This window comes from Solea solea, chromosome 8 (genome assembly GCF_958295425.1).
Source record: "Solea solea chromosome 8, fSolSol10.1, whole genome shotgun sequence".
Classification (NCBI taxonomy): Eukaryota; Metazoa; Chordata; class Actinopteri; order Pleuronectiformes; family Soleidae; genus Solea; species Solea solea.
This window is the reverse complement of record NC_081141.1, coordinates 21056890-21077192: the sequence shown is the minus strand read 5'-3', so window position 1 is coordinate 21077192 and position 20303 is coordinate 21056890. Positions and strand designations below refer to the sequence as shown.

The window sequence follows — 20303 nt, the reverse complement described above, 5'->3', positions numbered from 1 at the left end:
TTGATTCACCTCCAGCTTTGCTCAGGGTGCTGCTGCTGCTGCTGCTGCTGCTGCAGCACTCTGCAACAAGGGCTTTAAACCTCTCGGAGCACTGCATTAAACTGTGCTTGCCTTCACAAGCAGTGACACCAGAAGACGTGGTTGTGATTCATGGGGTCATTCATTCTGGAAATATATATATGCAGCGATGGAGCTGGCGGGCAGTTTCCATGAAATAGTGTCTTCCAGTGATTAATTGCACAGCAGCAGATGATACTGGTGGTGCAGCTTCTGCAGTGTGTGTTGCAAGGTTGTGATGTTGAGTGTCAGCGAAAAAGATATGCAGATGTACAGTGTGTGGTACTAACAAGACACGCCGGTTTGGATGTGACGAGAGGGGTAAAAAAAAAAAATCAAAAATCATATGCGGTTCAGTAATGAGATTGAGATTTCACAGCACCATCCTTTTATTCCCTGCTCCTCTGCTGCCACCCAGTGACTCTCCACGGATGTAAACCCACAGACAGAGGACCGCCATGAGCACAGAGAAATGAAGGCATTTTATTTTTTGACATTTCTCCCACATCACAAGGCAATATACAAAATAGGATGAGAAATAAAGAAAGGATAAACAAACACATGGTGTTACAAAGCCAGCGTGGCCCTCTCTCTCTCCTCCCTTGTTTCTGTACCTCTCTTTCAGCATGTGTGTGTGTGTGTGTCTCTGTACTTGTAGGTATGTCTTTGTGAGGACCAAAACACTTAAAAAACCACAGGAAGTCACATTCTGAGTTTAACCCTTACACACCTAGACACACTTGGCTTTTAATCTCTAGAATATTTTATAATTTTTTTTCATGCTTACTTTAAAAAATGTATGCCAATACATGAAAAAATTACAAAAATACATGCCTGTCTATTGTAAACAACGTTAACTAACATTTTTGATGCATCATGACAAAAACCTGGCAATTTAATGTATGATGAGGACTGATGCTGGTTTAAAATAATAATAAAAAAATGTATACAACTTTTATAGCTGTATATTTTATGAACACATTTTGGTGCTCTAGGTGTGTTAATGTAACTTTTTTGAAGGCGTATCTAAGGGTTAAAGGTCTTTGAGTGTCCTCACTAAGAATGTTGTACAAGTGTGTGTCCAGGTGGATCCTTGAAGCTGATTAGTCCTGACTGTTCTGTCCCACCCCCCTGGTTGTAACACCTGCTCAATCACATGATAATTCAACAAATAATTGGTAAAAGTAAGTGATATTTGGTTTGACAAACATGAGAAAATAGTTCTGTACATGTCAGCTTATTGCCAGACACAAGGTACAAAAAAAAGACAAAAAGATTTAAAACCAGACAAAAATACATGAAAACAACAGTGAAGGTTATAAAATAAAATCATACCAATGTTTCCACAAGTACGGTTGCTAATGCGCAACAAATCTGGGGTCGCACGGCAGTGTCACAACGACATACACTGAATAATTCAGTTTACATTTAAGATTTTGCAGTATAGCGTGTTGAAAAGTGTTATTTCCTGCACCATGGTTTCTTGAGCAATCTCTGCTTACAATCATGAGGCAACCTGATGCTGGCTTTCTTAAAATCAACCCGCAAAGCAGCAGCAGCAGCAGTTTTACCACTGTTTTACTGTGGTTACATATTCAGTGCGTGATAGTACATGTCTTAACAAAGGTTATTGAGTTCACTTACAATTTACAATTTGACAAAGTTGTTAAAGGTGTAAACATTGACCTATTATTTTGTAAGAAAGGGCCTCTGACAACGAGTCACTGAATGATAAAGTAAAATAATGCAGATTACAGTATACAGTATCACAACAAATATAAATTTCGGTTGTCTCTCTCTCTCTCTATACATATACATATATATATATATATATATATATATATATACATACATATGAAGTAACATCAGTTTCTTTGAAACAGCTGCCTCCTTTTGTGAAATATTAAATACAAGCTCTTTTTAATCTCCAGATTTACCAGATTAACTCTGCCAATCCGATTAGTATCTTGTGCAAAATATGATACAGACACGAAATTTCAACGACAGCGCGTTTAACTTCAAAACGTGTAACCATCTGGGTTGTTGTTGTTGTTGTTTCAAACACCACTTTACAATAATGTGCAACATCTACCGTACAAAATGAGCATATGCAAGGAGTATTTTTGGATTAAAAAGGCACATGGTGTTATTTAATAAGCTACCTCGTAAGACTAAGGCCATGAACAAGAGCGTGTACTGTAGGACAGAAGTCATTGGCGTTTCCACAGACTGCATCTTCTCAGGTCATTTCCGGCCGAGGTAGTTCATCACCAAAGCTGAATTTAGAGTGTAAAGTCTAAACACTGACTTACAGTACATTTAACTCCCAGTGCAAAGACAGAACTTACACTTTCTGAGATCCCATACAGTTTGTCGCAAAAGAGATGAATACTTCTTAGAGTTTAAGTCGGACATTTGGGCCAAACTAAGCGTTCACCTAGCCTGGCAAACGCAGACCTACATCAAGATGTTTGGTCAAGGCTCACACAAATGGCGGCGTCTCACCCTTTTATCGAGACTTGAACGTGACTTGCCGCCGGTGCAGTAGAGATGGGGTGGAGGATGAAAAAGAACAAGGATGCCTCCGCAGTAGAAACCACGACAGGTAATTCGGATAAACCAGACCGTGAGCTTACTCCATCGAAAAGGTTCTGCCATAACCCTAACCCTAACCCAGAGACCGGCAGGGGACTACACGCGGAGTGGTCGCAACTCTGTCGTCATTATGTTAAGCCCGCCCACCGACTCCATACGCGATTTGATTGGCCAAACCAGAGTTTGGATTTTTCTAGATGGGACGTCTAGATTTCTAGGCTAGCGTTCACCGGTATGAAGCGTGACATTAAACTGTGTCAAGATTTGGGTCAATATAATATGCAACCAAATGGAGAGACAGACCATAATACCAGATACACTAAGTGTTGCACGGCTCAATGACTCAAATCAGCTTTATAGCAGTAAATCTTCAAAGGCACCACTAATTACTCTTAAGATTCTTGGGAGTCACCAGCATCATGTTTCAAGTTTAAAAATAATAATAATGACGTCAAACACAACACTGAGAACTGTTTCACACATTTGCGTCTTCACTTAAAATGGTGCACTAACGTTCAGTCAACTCTGAGACAAACTGAGGGTGAATCACCCAGTCACCGAATGATTGTACTTGCTTTTTACAGTGTGCTTTAAATCAAATATTTTGGGTTTCTTGTTGGTTGTTTTTCCGTTTGTTTTTTGTTGTCCAGGCTTTTAAAAACTCTGAACTGAACTAAAACTGCACTTTTATCAAACGTTGCTAAAGGAAAATGTGGCACCAACAGTTTCACCTATTAATAAACCAAAGGAGAGGACATAGTCATTTAACTTCTAATCTTTACATAATAATCTGCAGCTCTGTTAAACCTACCTTGTTTTGAAATAGCTGTACTTGTGTGTCTATTGTGAGTCACCTCCTGTCTCTGATTGATTTCCCGCCACTTTTTCTTTAGCACCTGAGTCTTGTTATTTTATCATTATTCCACATAGTATATATAAAATTGAATGTGTCATTGTTTTATGTTTGGTCGAGTGCTCCCGTGTCTTCCTGTGCTTAGGTTTTGTTTTGGTCTGCTTGTTCTTTTCCTGTTTTTGGACTCTGATCTTCTGGCCTTCCCCATTTTGGATTTGTTTCCCAATAGTGCATTTAAGGTCATTCCCCCCCCCGTGTGTGTGTCACCAGTGACACTTTGGTTAGAACAAACATGTGCATAGTCTCTAGAGAGTGAAAATGGACACTCATGTCTAAATCAAATTAAATAAGTTAGCCTTTGGCTGATGGACAAAATCTCAAATTTTCAATGTTAACTTTGTTTAAAGTGTAAGGGGATATTTTCATCCTGTTGAATTCAGCTTGATAAATACAGTGAAGCACTACAGCGGATTCAGGATAAACTAAAGACCTAATCCTTTGGTAGAACAAATAAGATCAATTTGAAATTTTACATCACATTACATTTTTACATCCCCGAACACTATGTATATATATATATCTATATATATATATATATGTATACCACAGCCAATATAGTTCAACACATTCAACATGTTCAATATTCGACATGGAACTGTGTCTTCGGTTTTGGCTCCTGTCTCGTCACGCCACTGAACTCAACAAGGTTTCAGACATCTGCAGGTCTAGATTCTGTTTTTCCGACGAGGGATACTCAGCACCCAGGTCTACTGTGGGAGTTATGGCCGTTTTCAGCCTCTGTGGGTTAGAGAAGGCATCATTTGAGAAAATAAATCTTTTCAAGCAACTCCGGTCAACGGTAGCTGTAATACAGACATAAGAAATATCTTTAACCCTTATATTAAACCCTTATTTTAACCCTTTTGTGGTTAAAATAACCATATGTCTTGATAATCGATTAATCTGGTGTCTTTGCTCCGTATAAGAAAGAAATCATTAAAACGGAATAGTTTTGGCTTGTGGACAAAACAAGACATTCAAGAACATCATCATAAGTAAACACTGATCAACATTTTCTGACCTTTAAAGGACAAAAAAAAGTCCTCGATTATGAAAAGGAAAAGAATATTGTTAGTTGCAGCTCTAGAATGATAAGCCTTGAACTCACCTGACGGAAGGAGCCTTTGTTTTTGCAGATCTCTTGAATAGCACCGAGTGGGATCCACACTATGGAGACAAGTGACACGGCCCAGCCCACCCACTCAGACCATGCCGGGTAACTGTACTTCCCATAGTGAACGGGAGTGTACTGGGCAATGCTGGAGATCAGTATCACCTTTGTAGTGAGATTAAAAACAAGAAAATTAAGTATTATTATCATCATTAGATTACACTGGTAGATCCTGGGCAATCATTAGACTGATTACATGATGTTGGACACTGTCTTCACACCAAGTAAATAACTTTAATTTGACATCTTAATCAAGAAATAACAATAATAATAATAATAATAATAATAATGTGCTTAATTTTTTTTTCATTATAATTATTTTGGAAAAACAGCACATTTGAAAATTCATGGATAACAATAATAGTTATATTTTAGCATCAAAAATGAAACTGCCCTTTAACCATTAGAGAAACATAAAAAATGATTCTGATAATTTTCCAATGCTGTTAATTTAGGGCAGCTGTGGCATAAACCTTCCACTGGGTGGTGGTCTAATACATTTGTAAAGCACTGTATGTATATGTACATGTATGTATGTATATACATATATACATATACATATGCATATATATATATATGTATATGACTCACCAGCATCAATATGGGACAGAGCACCATCCAACACATGCGAAAGTAGAGGTTTGGAGCTTTCCCCAGCATCTTTTTGATCATTATCGAGATACGAGAGACTCCTGAGTGAAAAAGACAAGAGTTGATTTAACACCTATGTTGACCACAAACTCGATACTGACTTTATATTTTAAGTTTGGACTTAAATGACTAAAACATTGAACACATAAATGGGAAATTTGGGTTTGAAGTCGTCAAATTCAAGTGGATTTTACCAAAGATCCAACAGACAGCTAAGACTTCAAAGAAAGCCAAGAAGACGAGAGAAACCACGGCAGTGTAGTGGTCCATCAGCTGAAACACGTAGACTCCTCCCTGTGTAGAGAGTAGAAGATATTTTGAACGACAAAACACCTGCAAGGAGTGATGCAGCTTGTCATAAGTGGTTGAGGAACTATCTACAGACATGTTTCTGTGGCACGTAAGAGCGTTGCCGTTTCATACTGTACCTTTGTAATGTGAGGGATTCCTAAGAGAAAGGAGAGGAGGCACACAGCCAGGGTGATCAGCTCCTCTCGTTTTATATACCGCAGAATCCTGGGGCCGTACTCGTCTTTAACGAAGGCCACAGCCACCTCAACGGTTGCAAACTGCAGCACACACAAAAGTATCCAGGTGTTATTTTTGCTAATTCCTCTTTAGGAGCCGGGTTAAAATGTGTGGTTTTGAATATAAGTTACACCGAACATCATCCTCTGGTTTTAAAATGATATTTTTGTTTAGTTCTGCATGTTAACATCACCTTTTTTAGGGCGTTGCGTCACCCACGAACTCTTCAGTTCAGTTGAATGTAAAAATTGCATATTATACCACAAAATATCATAAACGGTTATGTGGACATACGTTTGTAAAGATTTTGCAAGTGGCTGCACAAGTCACTTCTGTTTTGTGGTGAGATCATGCAACGCGTGTATTTTAACTGGGGCTGCAGCATGAAAGGATGTTAATGAGCTGCTTCTGCAGACACTGAAATAGTAAAATGATTATTTCCATTCTAGCCACACCAACCTCAATGCTTAAAACATTTTATACTACTTAAAAATATCCCCTGCTATCTTAATTGTCTGAAAACAAGTAAACGTTATCATTTGAATACAATTGCAATGTCTCTAACTGCAGCATTGGGGTGGGAATTTTTTGGATAAAAATAACAAACATTATCTAACTTTATGGTCATTTCTTGGCCTTAAGGAAAGTAGCTTGATACAGAGTCTACATCAGAGTCCTGCACCGGGTTGGTTTCCCGAAAAAAAAAACGTGTGGGAAAAATATAAATTCACAGGTTCAGACATGGGGGAAAATGAAGTTAATGCAGCGAATGGTAACAAAAATATATTTGTTTTCCATAATAAAACAAATTTTGAACTACGTCACAATTCAAAGTTCACTTGTCTCGTTTTTATGAACAAAAAGAAAAGAACTCATAGAAATCATAACTTTGACTCAACAACACAAAAGAAGACAAAGAAGAAGAGCCTGAATATGTGACCTATAAACACACCCCCCCAGGATGTCCATATAAGGAGTTGTGCATTATTCCCATGGCAATTTACCATGGGTGCACCTGTGTTAAACATGGACACCAGGTAAATGCAACAGAGAAATGGGGGGGAGATGTTTTTTTCAGTAAACAACAGAATCTCTCCGACTGCAGATTTGTTGGCACAGGTGTAGTTCCTACATTCATCTTCTCAGATGTCGTCCTGCTTCATTATGTGAGGGGAATGATGTTTACCTACCTGACTGTCAAGCCCCAGACAAAGAAGCATAAAAAAGAACAGAGGGGCCCACAACTGGGAGACAGGCATGGTGGACAGGATTTCAGGGTAAACAACAAACACCAATCCAGGACCTGAAATGTGATAAAGCAAATTGTTGTTTTTTTTGTCTTCAGAGTCAGATGCAAATGTAGTCAAATTCAGACTCGTATGATTCCATGAACTGAGGTGCGCAACATACCTGAGTCATGTGGGGCACTTGAAAGTTTCCATCAAAGAATAGTTCAAATGTTCATTTAATGTGGTTATTTACAGTCCGGCCGTGCCCCTCTTTGTGTGTGTGTGTGTCTGTGTGTGTGTGTGTGTGTGTGTGTACTGAAGACAAAGTGGTGCAAATAACCAGATAATATCAACATTTGAACTATTCTTTCAAGGGAACAATGTCACATTAGCACAGAGCAGAGCACACACATTAACCCGAACCAAACTAGGTTTAAATTTCATGCTTTCAGGGATCAAAACAACTTTCTTGTATTAACTTTGAATAGACTTAAACACAAAGGTTTGATTAATCATTAATGAGCCCACTAATCAACTGATACACTTTACAGATAAACGTATTTGGCCACACCTAAGTATTAATTCAATTCAACAGCTTGAGGAAAGCCCTTTTCTATTCTAACTGTGATGACTGTGTCCCAGTGCACAAAGCAAGGACTATAAAGACATGGTTTGAATGTTGAGGAAAGTCTTCCAACAAGCGTGGAAGCTGTTATAGCTGAAAAGGGGGAACCAACATCATATTAAAGTATTGTATATGTATTTGAATATGTCATTACAGTCTCTGTTGGTGTTATGGTCCTGCGTCCCAATACTTTTGTCTATATAGCGAGAGATGAGCAGCCATTACGTTGAAACTATGAACAGCCCGAAAACTCTATGCAGTGTATATGCACATATTATTATTATTATTATTCACTTAACACTGAGATGATAAGTGAAAGGCAATGTCTTCATCATGTCATGGGATTCTTAAATAACCCACAGGCCAACCACATGATGTCTGTTATTTAGTCCTCACTGTTGACTCAGACATGAGCTCCAGCTCCAATTATGTGATTTATACAACATTACAGTAAGTAAACACAGAGTTTAGGTCACGTTGAAGCTGTTCCACAATAACGCTGCACTACTTATGTATGAGATGCCCCCATTAAGGACAATGTATGGATTCCATTTGTATATAGAATTTTGTCTTCAAACTGTTGCATTGCACATCTTGACGTCTGTGTTTTGTCTTACCATGACAGACAGAAAAAAAGTCTTGAGGATAAAAACAGTGACCTCTCTGTTCCTGTAACATCTTGGCATTTAGAGTATACTACACAACACAAGCCCCTGTTTTTGTCTTCTTGTTCCAATACCAAGAATCCGACAAAGCCGTTCTGTGTGGTGCAACGACCGTGCCAAGTTTAATGCTTACCATCTGTAGCAATGTTGTCCACTGGGAGGTTATATATATGAGCCATGTACCCAACGGCTGAGAAAATCACAAAGCCAGCCAGGATACTAGTGAATGAATTGGTTAATGACACAATCAAAGTATCCCTAGGACAGAAGGAAAAAGGTAAATGGTTTTAATCGAGCTCCTCGGATAATCATGACTGATCTGTCAGAAAGCTCAGGTCAATCTTTACCTGAGAATGTTGTTGTTGAACTTGTTGTAACTAGCCAACGAAATCTGGGAACCAAACGCTATTCCAATGGAGTTAAACACCTGGGCAGCCGCGTTAACCCAAACCTATGATTGGGATAAAAAAAAAAAAAGAACATTGATATTTAATTAAAGATAATTTCATTTAATGTGGTTTTTAAATGCCCTGGATAATGGAGTTTTCATTCATTCAGATGACTACATTTTAGTTTGTTTTTTGGAGAAAATTACAAATGCTTTAGCACATTCTTAATTCATCTGCACAAATCATTCTGTTTACCTCCAGACTGAAAATGCAGGATTCTTAAAACAACTGTTCTTTTCAGATTACAGAAACTCTTTTACGATCAATCTCTGACGTATAGTAATGAAGCACATTCTGCGGTTGAAACATACAGTATTTGTCATCTGACATAACACGTTCACGGCTAATGTGTAATCAATGTTAGGGCTCAGTTCAACTGTGTGATCCATTAACTGACAAGTGACAAGAGTCTCACCTTCACTGTGAACAGCTTGCTCCAGACTGGTGTCACAAAGTAGAGGATCCCTTTTTTGGCTCCGGGAAGCTGCAAGTTATTGATGAGCAGGGCGAACAGGACAAAGTACGGAAATATGGCGGTGAAATACACAACCTGTGTGACAAAAAGCCGTAGAGAAGATAGAGATTAATGTCTGGGAGGTTTACTGTGTCTGCGACAACTGGCTGCGTCGGTTGCAACAGCAACGAGCCTGGTTTCAGTGAGAGAAATGTAGATGATTTGTGATTTAGTTGAATATTCTACGCATGGCCCAATAAATAACTACATCAACATGGAGGACAACATGATGGAAGTGACCCAATTTAGGCTGCCATGCATTGTCTAAGGACCTGAACCTGAATAAGTTCATATCCAGAATTAACGAACATGACTTCTTTCAAATTATGTAAACGGTCAGATTATGAGTCTCCATGTAAATATATTAAATGTTAACATTTATAGTATAGCCCATGAGACCCGTGCATGTCGATACACTTAAAACAAAAATGTTTGTTTTTCTTAAGTTTCTGTGCAGACTACACTGTAGATTACACAGTGTGACGTCCTTGTCTTTATTTCTGGGACAAACTGTGACAAAATATCAACGACAAGTTTTCCAGCAGTGAAATGAAGACATGTGACCAGCACAGGAACAAAACTATCATTGTCATGGCCACAGTTTATAAATATTTGCCCAGAAAAGTAGAAGTGTCCTGACCTTGCCAGTGGATTTGACTCCTTTAAATATGCATAGATACACGATGACCCAGGCAAAAATGAGATAGCCAAAGAGTTCCCAGCGAATGCCACCACTTTCTTCAATGCCGGCAGTTTTCTCCAGAAGCCTGTGACTGAAAAAATGGAAAAAAGACACATGAAAACACTTCATTATCATCATATGTGGCCATATAACGAAATAACAAGAATAAAAAGTGATTCAACCCAAAGTATATCTGCACCCACGTCAACAAACAAATGAAACTCACTCAAAGAACTGCTGGCTGGCAGACTGCAGGTATGCGTCACTGTCGACGAAGCCACGGGAACAGTTTTCGACCACGTTCCAAGTGTTGTTACAGGATTTCCAAGGAAGTGTCGCCTCAAATGAGTTGAAGAAATAGTAAAGTGACCAGCTCATGAGCACATTGTAGTACGTGGTGAACACAAAGGAGATAACAACTGTGGCCAGACCAACACCTGAGGAGTGACAAGTAGCAGGGAAACATAGACACACAGTGAGAGTCATGTTGTGAAGAAATTGAACACTTTATCTCTTACAACTTTTCTAAAAAGTGGTCAATTACTTAGGAACTGAAATGATGGTTACACAGTAGGAGACAGTGAAGTATCATGAGGACTCTCTGTGCAGTGGTGGCCAGAATAAAGTCATGCAAACTCAGCCATGGATTAAAGGAATTCCTGGAGCCATGGATTATAAATTCCACTGTGTCATTTGGCTGGTGAATAAAAACAAGGCTCTTGTCCAGAGCATGTAAAGATAAGATGAAAGCCCTCCAACATATTCAATTATTCAGTCTTTTAGCACCTGTTTTTTTTATGTCTGTGTCGGGTTTCAGGGAGGGGTTTGTCTGTCTGTGCGTGGCCACCATATGTGCCTTCACTATAGGCAGTGACTCATCCTCCTCAGTGAAGTCGGAGCAATGACTCAGCAGAAAAGTGAACGGCTTAATGTGCATTAGATTTCTTTCTCAGTGTTATTTGCTCTTTCTGCTCTACCTTGTAATATTTTTGTAGCACACTGTGACTCCTTTGTGCTCCCACGACAAATGAACTGCACTTTTTTAATATTCTGACATAATTGGTTTAAAGAATTATGATTTCATTTTAGGAAAATACACTGATTCACTTTCTTTTTGTGAACCATTAGTGGAACATTGCGGCTGGTTGTCTTAGCTAAAGAACGAAAAAAAAAGCTTGTATGCCTTTGTCCAAGGGTAACTTTAATCTCATACTAGTACCTTTATAACTCACTAATTAACATTTGGTGTTTTTTTTTTGTTTGTTCGCTTAAACTGTGTAAAAGCTAGGTCTTGAACAGTTTAATGGTTATAGAAGCAAACAGACAGCCCAACCCATTCTTCTGGATAGGTTGATTTGATTATTTTGCAAATGGACACCGCAAACCATTTTGTGTTAAAAAATACATTCTCTGTAATAGCCAACTTGCCTATGATTTCACAGTTTTATTAAAAGCAGAAACACATTTTAATAGCACAGTAGATTGTGTATATATGTTTGTCTTAATGTCCATTTTGCCAACTTCTATACATATCTTTTAGTGTCATCGGCTGGCACAGAGAGATTTGCAATAAAAACTGAAAAGAAAACAACTCGCCATTGTACGGGGATTGTGGACTGGACTATTTCTTGGCAAGGGTTAGTTACTTTCCTGGGGTCTTCATTGGTTGCCTGGCAACCTTCACTGGCAAAGAAATAATAAGCCCCACAATAACTGTTTCCTGATGTTTTCACTTTTTTTTTTTTCAAAACTGCACTGAAAATTTATATCAGTTTCATAAATAACACGCGGGGGATTTCCTGACTATGGTTAAATGGAATGCACAGAGTGGTCATTGAAAAACAGGTCAGTGTCAACATCATGTCAGAGACAACTGAAGAACCCCTAAGCTGCAGGATCAGCTAAAACCACTGAGCACGGTGAATTTTGAGCACTACTTCCTTTGCATTGGCTGTTTGACTAATTCCCTCTTTATATCTAGGCCTCATGGTCGACTGCACCTTCATTGCACCAAACCCACTTCAAGTGGTGTAGTGATAGGTATTTTCTGCTGGTCTCCAAAACAAGGCAGAGCAAACAGTGGTGTTGTTATTCAGTGAGAAAGTTCCGCATGCACTTCCCTCACTCTGTCAGGAACAGGAACTTTTGATTAATATCTTCTCATGTTTTACAGTCCCTGTAAATGTACCTTTATTTTACTTACAAATAATTTTGTTTGACAAATATCTGGATGGAACAATGGTTTTAAAACCTTAGTCAAAGCAGTGTATGAATGGCATATCCCTTTAAAACTATTATTACTGAGACAAAGCGACAGTATATTTGGGTGAAATAAACCGATCAGTACGTAGACGATTTGAGTGGAATAAACCATTAAATCTTATGTCCTGGTAGTGTATTCCTGAAACTACAGCCTTTGTTGTTTTTTCAAATTTGTCTCACACTTACACTTATCTTAACATCCTGTTATTAACTTTCAGTTTCACTCTGAGTTGTTTTTTAAAGCCTTTGTGTATGAAAAGTGTCTTTGGTCATTCAATCCATAAAGTGGCCCAGTTGAAAAACCTTAGGGTCCTGAAAGAGCGTCCCTCAGTATAGCAGTAACACATGGTGCGTTCCACTCACATCGAAAGTCGGAGGTGACGTCATCTCTGAAATGACCGCGTTCCTGTTGAGAATTCAGGGAAACAGCATGTACGCAAACGTACCTCAGGTTAGCCACCGTTAGCGATACCAGTCGATAGCAACGTGCTACGCGGTATTTTGCAAACGGCGTGAAAACATGTCCCCGAATATGAATTGAACAACACTATGTGTATGTTTTAACGTGAAAACACGCATGTGTATGACTTAATGTGAAACACGTATGACCGATGTGCAATAGAGCCCCGGTAGCTGACGTCACACAACTAAGGTCACGACCTCTGGCAGGATACTATGTATCAGATATAATCAATATTGCCGCATCTTTGGTTGTCAACATCGTGGTTCATTGGCACCGAGTCATGTGACGTCCAGAGCTCTATTAAGTAAAAGTAGAGTCTTTTTCCTACTGACGCGAGTAGAAGCTTGAAATCCAATGTCACGGTTTGAAAGGTTTGCTTCGACTTTTCAAGTAAGCAATATGACCTGAAGGGTTTTAAATTGAAAAATCTGAAAAATTCGGGAACTCCGACTTCCGACTAAAAGCTAGAACGCACCAATAATATTAGACCGTTTTCGACACCAGTGAATGGATTATATGGCCCTAAACAAAACAAAACCTTTATTTTGTTGTACATGGAAATGGAGGGTAGGAAGAAGATGTAGGTGACACTAAAGTCGCAAGTGCACTGTATGACAATTCAAACCCCCACAAATAGTCAATTATTAGACAATGAGAGAAAAACAAACCAGTCAGAATTAAAACATTCATTTGCAGCAATTCATGACACGTGCATATTTGTTGATTTGCAATAGATATTTGTGTGCAGCTCAATCACTGATCACAGGTATATCACAGTAAACTGCACTTGAGTCATATAAAGGTAGAGACAGAAAAAAACTACCTGCTTTTGGACCTTGTTTAGCACAGAGCATTAACCATGAGGAAATGAGCGAAAAATCAAGTGAAGGACCATTTTGACCGGGTAGATTATCTCTGTCTTTAAGGAGATAAGAAAACTATGGAGAAAAATCTCAAGTTAGAACAAATCAAACAACATTTTCAATCCACACCTACAGACACTTATTGGTTGTTGATGGCTGAGCTCTTGTTGGAGAATTGTATGTGTCACACTTTGATTTCCGTTAGCATTTTTTGCAAGTCAGTGATCATTCAGCTGTGCAGAATTTGATCATTTATTCAAATTATTTGATTATTTGTTTGGTGTGAAGAGCAGAATGTGCTGTTTAAAGTAGTAAAAGAAGTCAAAAGACACACTGATCATGGGTGATTGTAAAATTTGCTGAAGAACTTCTCATCCATCAACATGTGAAACAATCAATTTGTTAAAAATAAAGAAGTCAATTGTATTACGGACTAAGAAGCATCCAGAACACACACGTGTATTTAACCCTTCAGACATTTACATGAATCTAAGACATCAAACACATAATGACAGGACCGTTGAATAATACAGACAGTTTTCATTTGATTAAAGCATTCGATCCTAAGGAAATAGATGCACGCAAGTATAAAAGAAATGCCCTACATCACAGTACGACGATAATCTTTCAAAGGACTCCTGAGAAAACCTATCGCCTTCTGACTTGGCTGGGGGTGGGATTAGGCAGAAAATTACATAATTGGCGGCAGATGCGCACAGATGTTTAAACAACAGTTCAACATCTACCCACAACAAAACCAGTGGCAACGAGAGATGGGACTTGGTCCAGAGGGATCAGGCGCCATGTGGAAGCAGCAATAGATCACAAGATCTAATGGTCTCAGGTGTGGAAGGCTGAAACACTAAGCAACAAGTTCTTAATCTGTTCTGTGTGTATAACGTTGTGCCCAGCCCATCAAACCTTTATCAGGGACGCTATTATGGGTGTGACAAAATGTTCAGCTCTGCTAAACACAAGCTATGTGATGAAATGTGATGAGATTTTAACACGACTTTCAAGAAAACTTTAATGACAAAACATATGGCTCGAAAAAAAGGCATTAGTCATAAGTCAAGTCTTTAATTCATTTAAAAAAAAAGTTTTAAAAAAAGTAAAAGTATAAGTAACCTTTGCCTCAAACTCAACAGCCTGGTTCCTCTCCAGATCTCATAACTGGGCAACAACTGGTTACTTCAGCTTTGCACTTGGTCACGTCTGCTGCCGTGAGAATATGTTACAACATCAGAGTAAACAGAGAGGGCCTTCTTTGGTGGTTTACAGTTGGAGAACTTTAAACCACAGTTTTACACATGCATGCTGTAGGCAACTGGATCTGTTGATGTTTGACCTCGCATCCAGGAGGCTTCTTCATTTCTCCTTTAGTGCCTCTTGATGAGAGGTCTCCTAACTCAAGCCAGTCCAGTTACCTACAGCTCTCTATTGAAGATAGAATAGATAAGGCAGGAACATTTTTTATTTGTTTTATTCTTTTTAATAAATCTCCCTGGACAGAGTTTTTCCTATTTGCTGGCACCATGCATGATCAAATGCTGAAGGTAATAGCTGAGTTTATCTGCTGCACCACTGACCAAATTAAGCATCTTAGGCTACCAGGGCTTCGAATCACATTTATGAGATCAAGAGATCATATGAAATCCCATCCAACAGCCTAAGTAGTCCTTCTTAAAACAGGAGATGAGGCTGAACCAGAGAAGGCAAATCAGATTCCACAAAGACATTGCAAAGACTGTGCTGACCTCAAAGGCACTCGAGCAGTTCATGCTTGAGTTTACGACGCACTGGAGAAAGAAGGGCAATAGCGGCCATTAAGAGATTTAAGTTTTACGATGCAACAAGGAAAGTTTGTCTCAGAACCATCACGGGCCTGTGATGGTATCAACTGACGGGTCTTCCAGGCAAAAACCAGGACATTTTTTGTTTAAGCTGCAGTGGAGCAGGGCAAACACAGCTGAGAACCACCGGAACCATCATACCATGCATGCCTATCATCCTTTCAAGAGAACAAAGCATGGATGTAGGAAACAAAGAACTTCAATGTGTGGACGCTTCAATGGCTTTTAAATCTGATGTGGAAGAATTTCTGTTTCCTGTGTCAAGAAATGAGAACGGAGAAAACGTGACCGACAAATATGAACAAACTCATGTCATGTGCGTATGATCTTGCTTCCAGCTGCGCACTACGCTGTTTCCTGATATCACAAGCACAGACCAACTAAAGCTAAAACGCCTAAAAATGCAAACCCGGAACAGGGAGGAAATGCTTTAACGTGGGTTTCAGAGGCAGTTCAAGGCCATGGTGCACAACCACATCACTTGGGAAGAGATTTATCAAATGTCCAGAATGAACGGAATGGTGTTCGTCAAATACCGAAAACCCCCAAGGTTTGCCACAGACCTGCCCGACCACCTTGTGTGAAACTGAATGCTTCTTCAGGGGCCTCCATGCTTGAAAATCAGCGGAAATCCACTTTTAAACAGGATGTGACGGAATATATAATGACGGCACATATTTAGTGTTGGTAAAAAAAGTCGCCATAATCCTTACTGACATTGTCCGGTAATGATTACTGACACGGGACTAAAATCATTGAGAAGCTCTGGTAATAATAACTTTACCCCACCTCTCAATATAAAACTAACAGAATAGGGCTTTACTCAACATGGACACTTGCCAAACCACAACACCAAAAACATTCACCCAGGCCAAAAAAAAACACTAGAGAACCTCTTTACAACCCCACTTCCTGATAATGATGCAAGGGCTCATGAACTCACAGGATATATCGGTGGATATATAGTGCAGGACTCGTTTTCAGGTAGAAACACCTAGCACACCCTTCCCATGAATTCTGCCCATAAAAACTGTCTCTGTTAGACACGTCTGGCGATCATTGCATAGTTTAGCTGGCTTCACAGGTCACTAAAGTTAATATTTTGAGACACAAAGCACACTGTGGACTCAAGTGTAAACGTCATCTGCAAACTCAGACAGCTGCCTGACAACTGACTTTTTTCCCTTTGTGTTTGCTTGATGAATTGTCAAAGAGGCAGAATTTCAAAAAATGAATATACGGGATACACCGTCACACGGGACACATGGGTTTTGTTTCACCAAACAATAACTAGCGCTAACTATTACAATATTATTTTTTTTAATATAATCAAGCAATCGTGACGAGGGCTGCAAATAACGATTATTTTCCATAATGGCTTAATCTGCAGATTATTTTATCAATTAATCAGTTAATAATTTGTTCCATTAAGTGTTGGAAATATGGAGCAAAAAAAGTATAAGAAAACAATGTGTCCAATTCATTTAGTAACTGAATAATAATCGATTTATCTGTGCAGCACTAATCATGACTGTCAGAACAATAAATAAAAACACTGTCTCACATGGGACTGTTTGGCTCGAGAGTCACTCACCTTTGAATAAAGGGCAGATTTTGGCGAGAGCATGCACTGGCCCTAAACGAGTGTACTGTCCGATTGCAAACTCCATGAAGAGCAGAGGAATGCCACACAGGAGCACCATGGTAAGATATGGGATCATGAAGGCACCTGTAATAAAATACAATAATTAACAATACAACAAAATAAAGATCAATGTCAAGGTGAAGCCTGACATGATGAAGATCATGTTGCAGCTGCTGTGACTAGACAAAGCCACGTTCCTGTAAAACAGTTTTAGAAATTGTAATACAGGAATTATACAGATGGGGGCTCACTCAGTGACTATCAAGCAAAGCAAGTTGACAAAAGTCAGGACAGACACTTGTCAAGAGTACTTGTTTGGTCCATAAAATGTTGAAAAATGTTGATCGGCGTTTACCAAACCTGGAAATGATGATATATGTGATGCTATAAGAAATGTTCTTATCTGATATAACCGCAGGTTTGATGGTGCACACATGTAATAACATGTCAGGTTCTTTATGAAAATGATGCTGAGTCATTCTTACACAGTAAAATCAGGCTCCAGAGACTGTGCTTGTCAAACTGCCAGAGTGAAAGTGCGTATGGCATTTAATGGTTCTCATTTCTTCCTTTAATTTAACACATAATGAAGAACAGGATTTTTGTCCAAGTTAATTTTTCAAATTCAGATTCAGACAACTTTCTATTCAATTGAGGCTTGAATAAAGCCAAACTACAACCACACAAATAACATTCAATTATGTTACATATGAGGGCGTGGGTTGGCAAACAGATGCTTATGAAGAACAAAAAGATTAAAAAAAAAAAAAAAAAGGTAGTTACAGTATGTAAAACTAATGCTGTAAAGGCTGTGTGAGGACATGAAAACCAACCAGGACATTATTACAACATTTTTGAACTTGGTTATAAGCACTTTCCCTCCTTTTTTAACAGCAATGACATTAAAAAAAGCACACTGTCAGTCCCCATGTGTGTCTCACCTCCACCACTACTGTAGCACAGGTAAGGAAACCTCCACACGTTGCCCAATCCCACCGCGTAGCCCACCGACGCCAGGATGAACTCCAGGCGTCCACTCCACGTCGGTCTCCCATCCACAATCTTCTCGGGGATCGCCTTGAGGTCCAGCGGCTTCAGAGAACAGTCTCTCCGGTCAGCTGGTGCCTTTGAATGATCGACATCCATAACTGCACCCGAGGATGATTAAAGAAGAGGAGCCTTTATAGCGGCGTTGCTGCGCGACACTGACACACTCACTGACATTACAGATACACACTGTGTGTGTGTGTGTGTGTGTGTGAGAGAGAGTCCTGCTGTGTCTTCCTTTATGTCTTTACTGATGACAGTCTGCAGGAAAAGTTCATCTCACGCACGGGTGAATCAGTGGAGGGTCTGCGTCGACACGCGTGTACAGTACAAAGCCCACCAATGCCTTCCTTTAAGTGTCTCATAACAGCGGATGTCAGTCTCCGTCCTCTCCAGTGGTTAAGCTAGCAGCTGTGTAAAGACGCTCATTTACCAAAATAAGAGTCGGATTTCAAGGGACAGAACAGCTTTATTGTTTTTATTTTCTTGCTTTTTGTCATGCAGTCACAAGTAAGAATCAGATGTATTGAATATTATGTTAAATGTTTTATATATATGTATACGTGTGTGTGCACACTGTATATACTGTAACCCCCATCCTATAACTCCTGGTCAATTTCAGAATTCAATTCAAACTCCTCCTGCATGCCTTCAAGGCCTTCCATAACCTCAGCCCTCCACATCTCTCCAACCTCCTCCACATGGCCACCTTCTCCCGCTCTCTCAGATCCTCCTCCTCCTCCATCCATCTCACTGTGCCCTCCGCTCGCCTCAGCACCATCTCTGGAATTCACTCTCACTATACAACTCTGACTCTCTTCAAATCCAGACTCAAAACCCACCTGTTCAAAATAACCTACTCTGTAATTTCATACCATTATCTGTTTACTGTGTCATCCTGTTGCCTGTTTTTTTAATTGTTGGTTGTTTTTGTATTGTCCTTGAGTGTTGGAAAGGTGCTTATAAATAAAATGTATTATTATTATACGTATATGTACATATATATACACAGACATGTGTGTGTATATATATATATTTAATATTTATAACAATACTTTTGATACTTACTTGTGACTAAGGAAACCTCCATATGTTATATATACATATATATACATAATGTATATATATATATATGATGGGAGAAAGTGACTTGCACTGTTGCCTCAAGAAAGAAAATCACCAGGCCCCAATAGTGTGTGGGGCAAAAAACATTTGATCATATTAATGAAATATGGATCTGTTTAGATATAGGACATACTTTTGTATTTTGTTTTATTTTGTAGTTAATGACTGCACATTAGGTGCAAATTTGCACTCCTGTTCCAGTTTCTGCTGTTGTACTTTGTTATTTTTAAATTCAAGATTCAAGTCCAGTATCAACACACTTTGTGAATCAGAAAGTGCAACATATTAAAATCAAACTATACATAATGTGTATAGACATCATAAAACACTGCATTTTCTGTGTATGTACAAAAGAAAAGCACGAACACTATGATACATGAAATATGGTGCTTTTATTTTGAAGAAACTGAAACTGGGTGGTTCACAGTAACTTTACATAGAATCACAAATGACGGTACCTTGTGTAACCTACAACCGTTATGTACCGCTGGAGCCGCCACTTTCATCATAGCGAATTAAAAAGTGTAAACGTCATCTGTTATAAGTCTTACGTGATATACATGATACGTGATAAAGTATAAAAGTCTTACGTCTGTACTTGTATGTACAGACTTGTATGTACTTGTATGTACTTGTATGTATATCTTTTGTCAGCCCCACCACTTTTTTTAGGGTTAAGACTGGTTTTAGGGTCAGGGTTAGAATTAAGGATAGGTTAGGGTTAGGCACTTAGTTGTGACGGTTAAGCTTAAGATAAGAGGTTAGGGAATGCAGTATGTCATTATAAAAACAAGTTTATGTGTGTTCCTTGTATGTTTAGCTTTGTGAGGTCCAAAGGGAGTGAGGCTATTTTGGGAAAGTGCGGACATTTTGGCTGGTCCTCACAACTGTTCTGGGCTTTTTGTAGGGCTTAAGACATGGTTTTAGGGTCAGGGTTAGAATTGGGTTTAGGTTAGGGTGAGGCAC

The 20303-nt window shown here is 39.0% G+C and overlaps 1 protein-coding gene across 2 annotated transcripts; it reads right to left on the bottom strand.

Annotated features, from left to right (window-relative positions):
- Nucleotides 1-520: 520 nt before the first annotated feature.
- On the bottom strand, nucleotides 521-18594 carry si:ch211-225b11.1 (uncharacterized protein LOC561694 homolog). Of its 2 annotated transcripts, XM_058635885.1 has the most exons (14): nucleotides 18107-18235; nucleotides 17115-17249; nucleotides 13628-13742; nucleotides 10306-10516; nucleotides 10038-10170; nucleotides 9299-9433; nucleotides 8782-8885; nucleotides 8568-8692; nucleotides 7106-7218; nucleotides 5816-5956; nucleotides 5582-5681; nucleotides 5328-5428; nucleotides 4674-4841; nucleotides 521-4303 (listed from the first exon to the last, which is right to left on the bottom strand). In XM_058635885.1, the coding sequence occupies exons 2-14, from the start codon at nucleotides 17145-17147 to the stop codon at nucleotides 4190-4192; spliced, it is 1593 nt and encodes a 530-aa protein (XP_058491868.1). In that variant the 5' UTR covers nucleotides 17148-17249; nucleotides 18107-18235; the 3' UTR covers nucleotides 521-4189. The 2 variants fall into 2 exon arrangements, with proteins under 2 accessions (XP_058491868.1, XP_058491867.1); XM_058635884.1 differs by lacking the exon at nucleotides 13628-13742 and having other exon boundaries at nucleotides 18107-18594.
- Between the last annotated feature and the right edge of the window lie 1709 nt (nucleotides 18595-20303).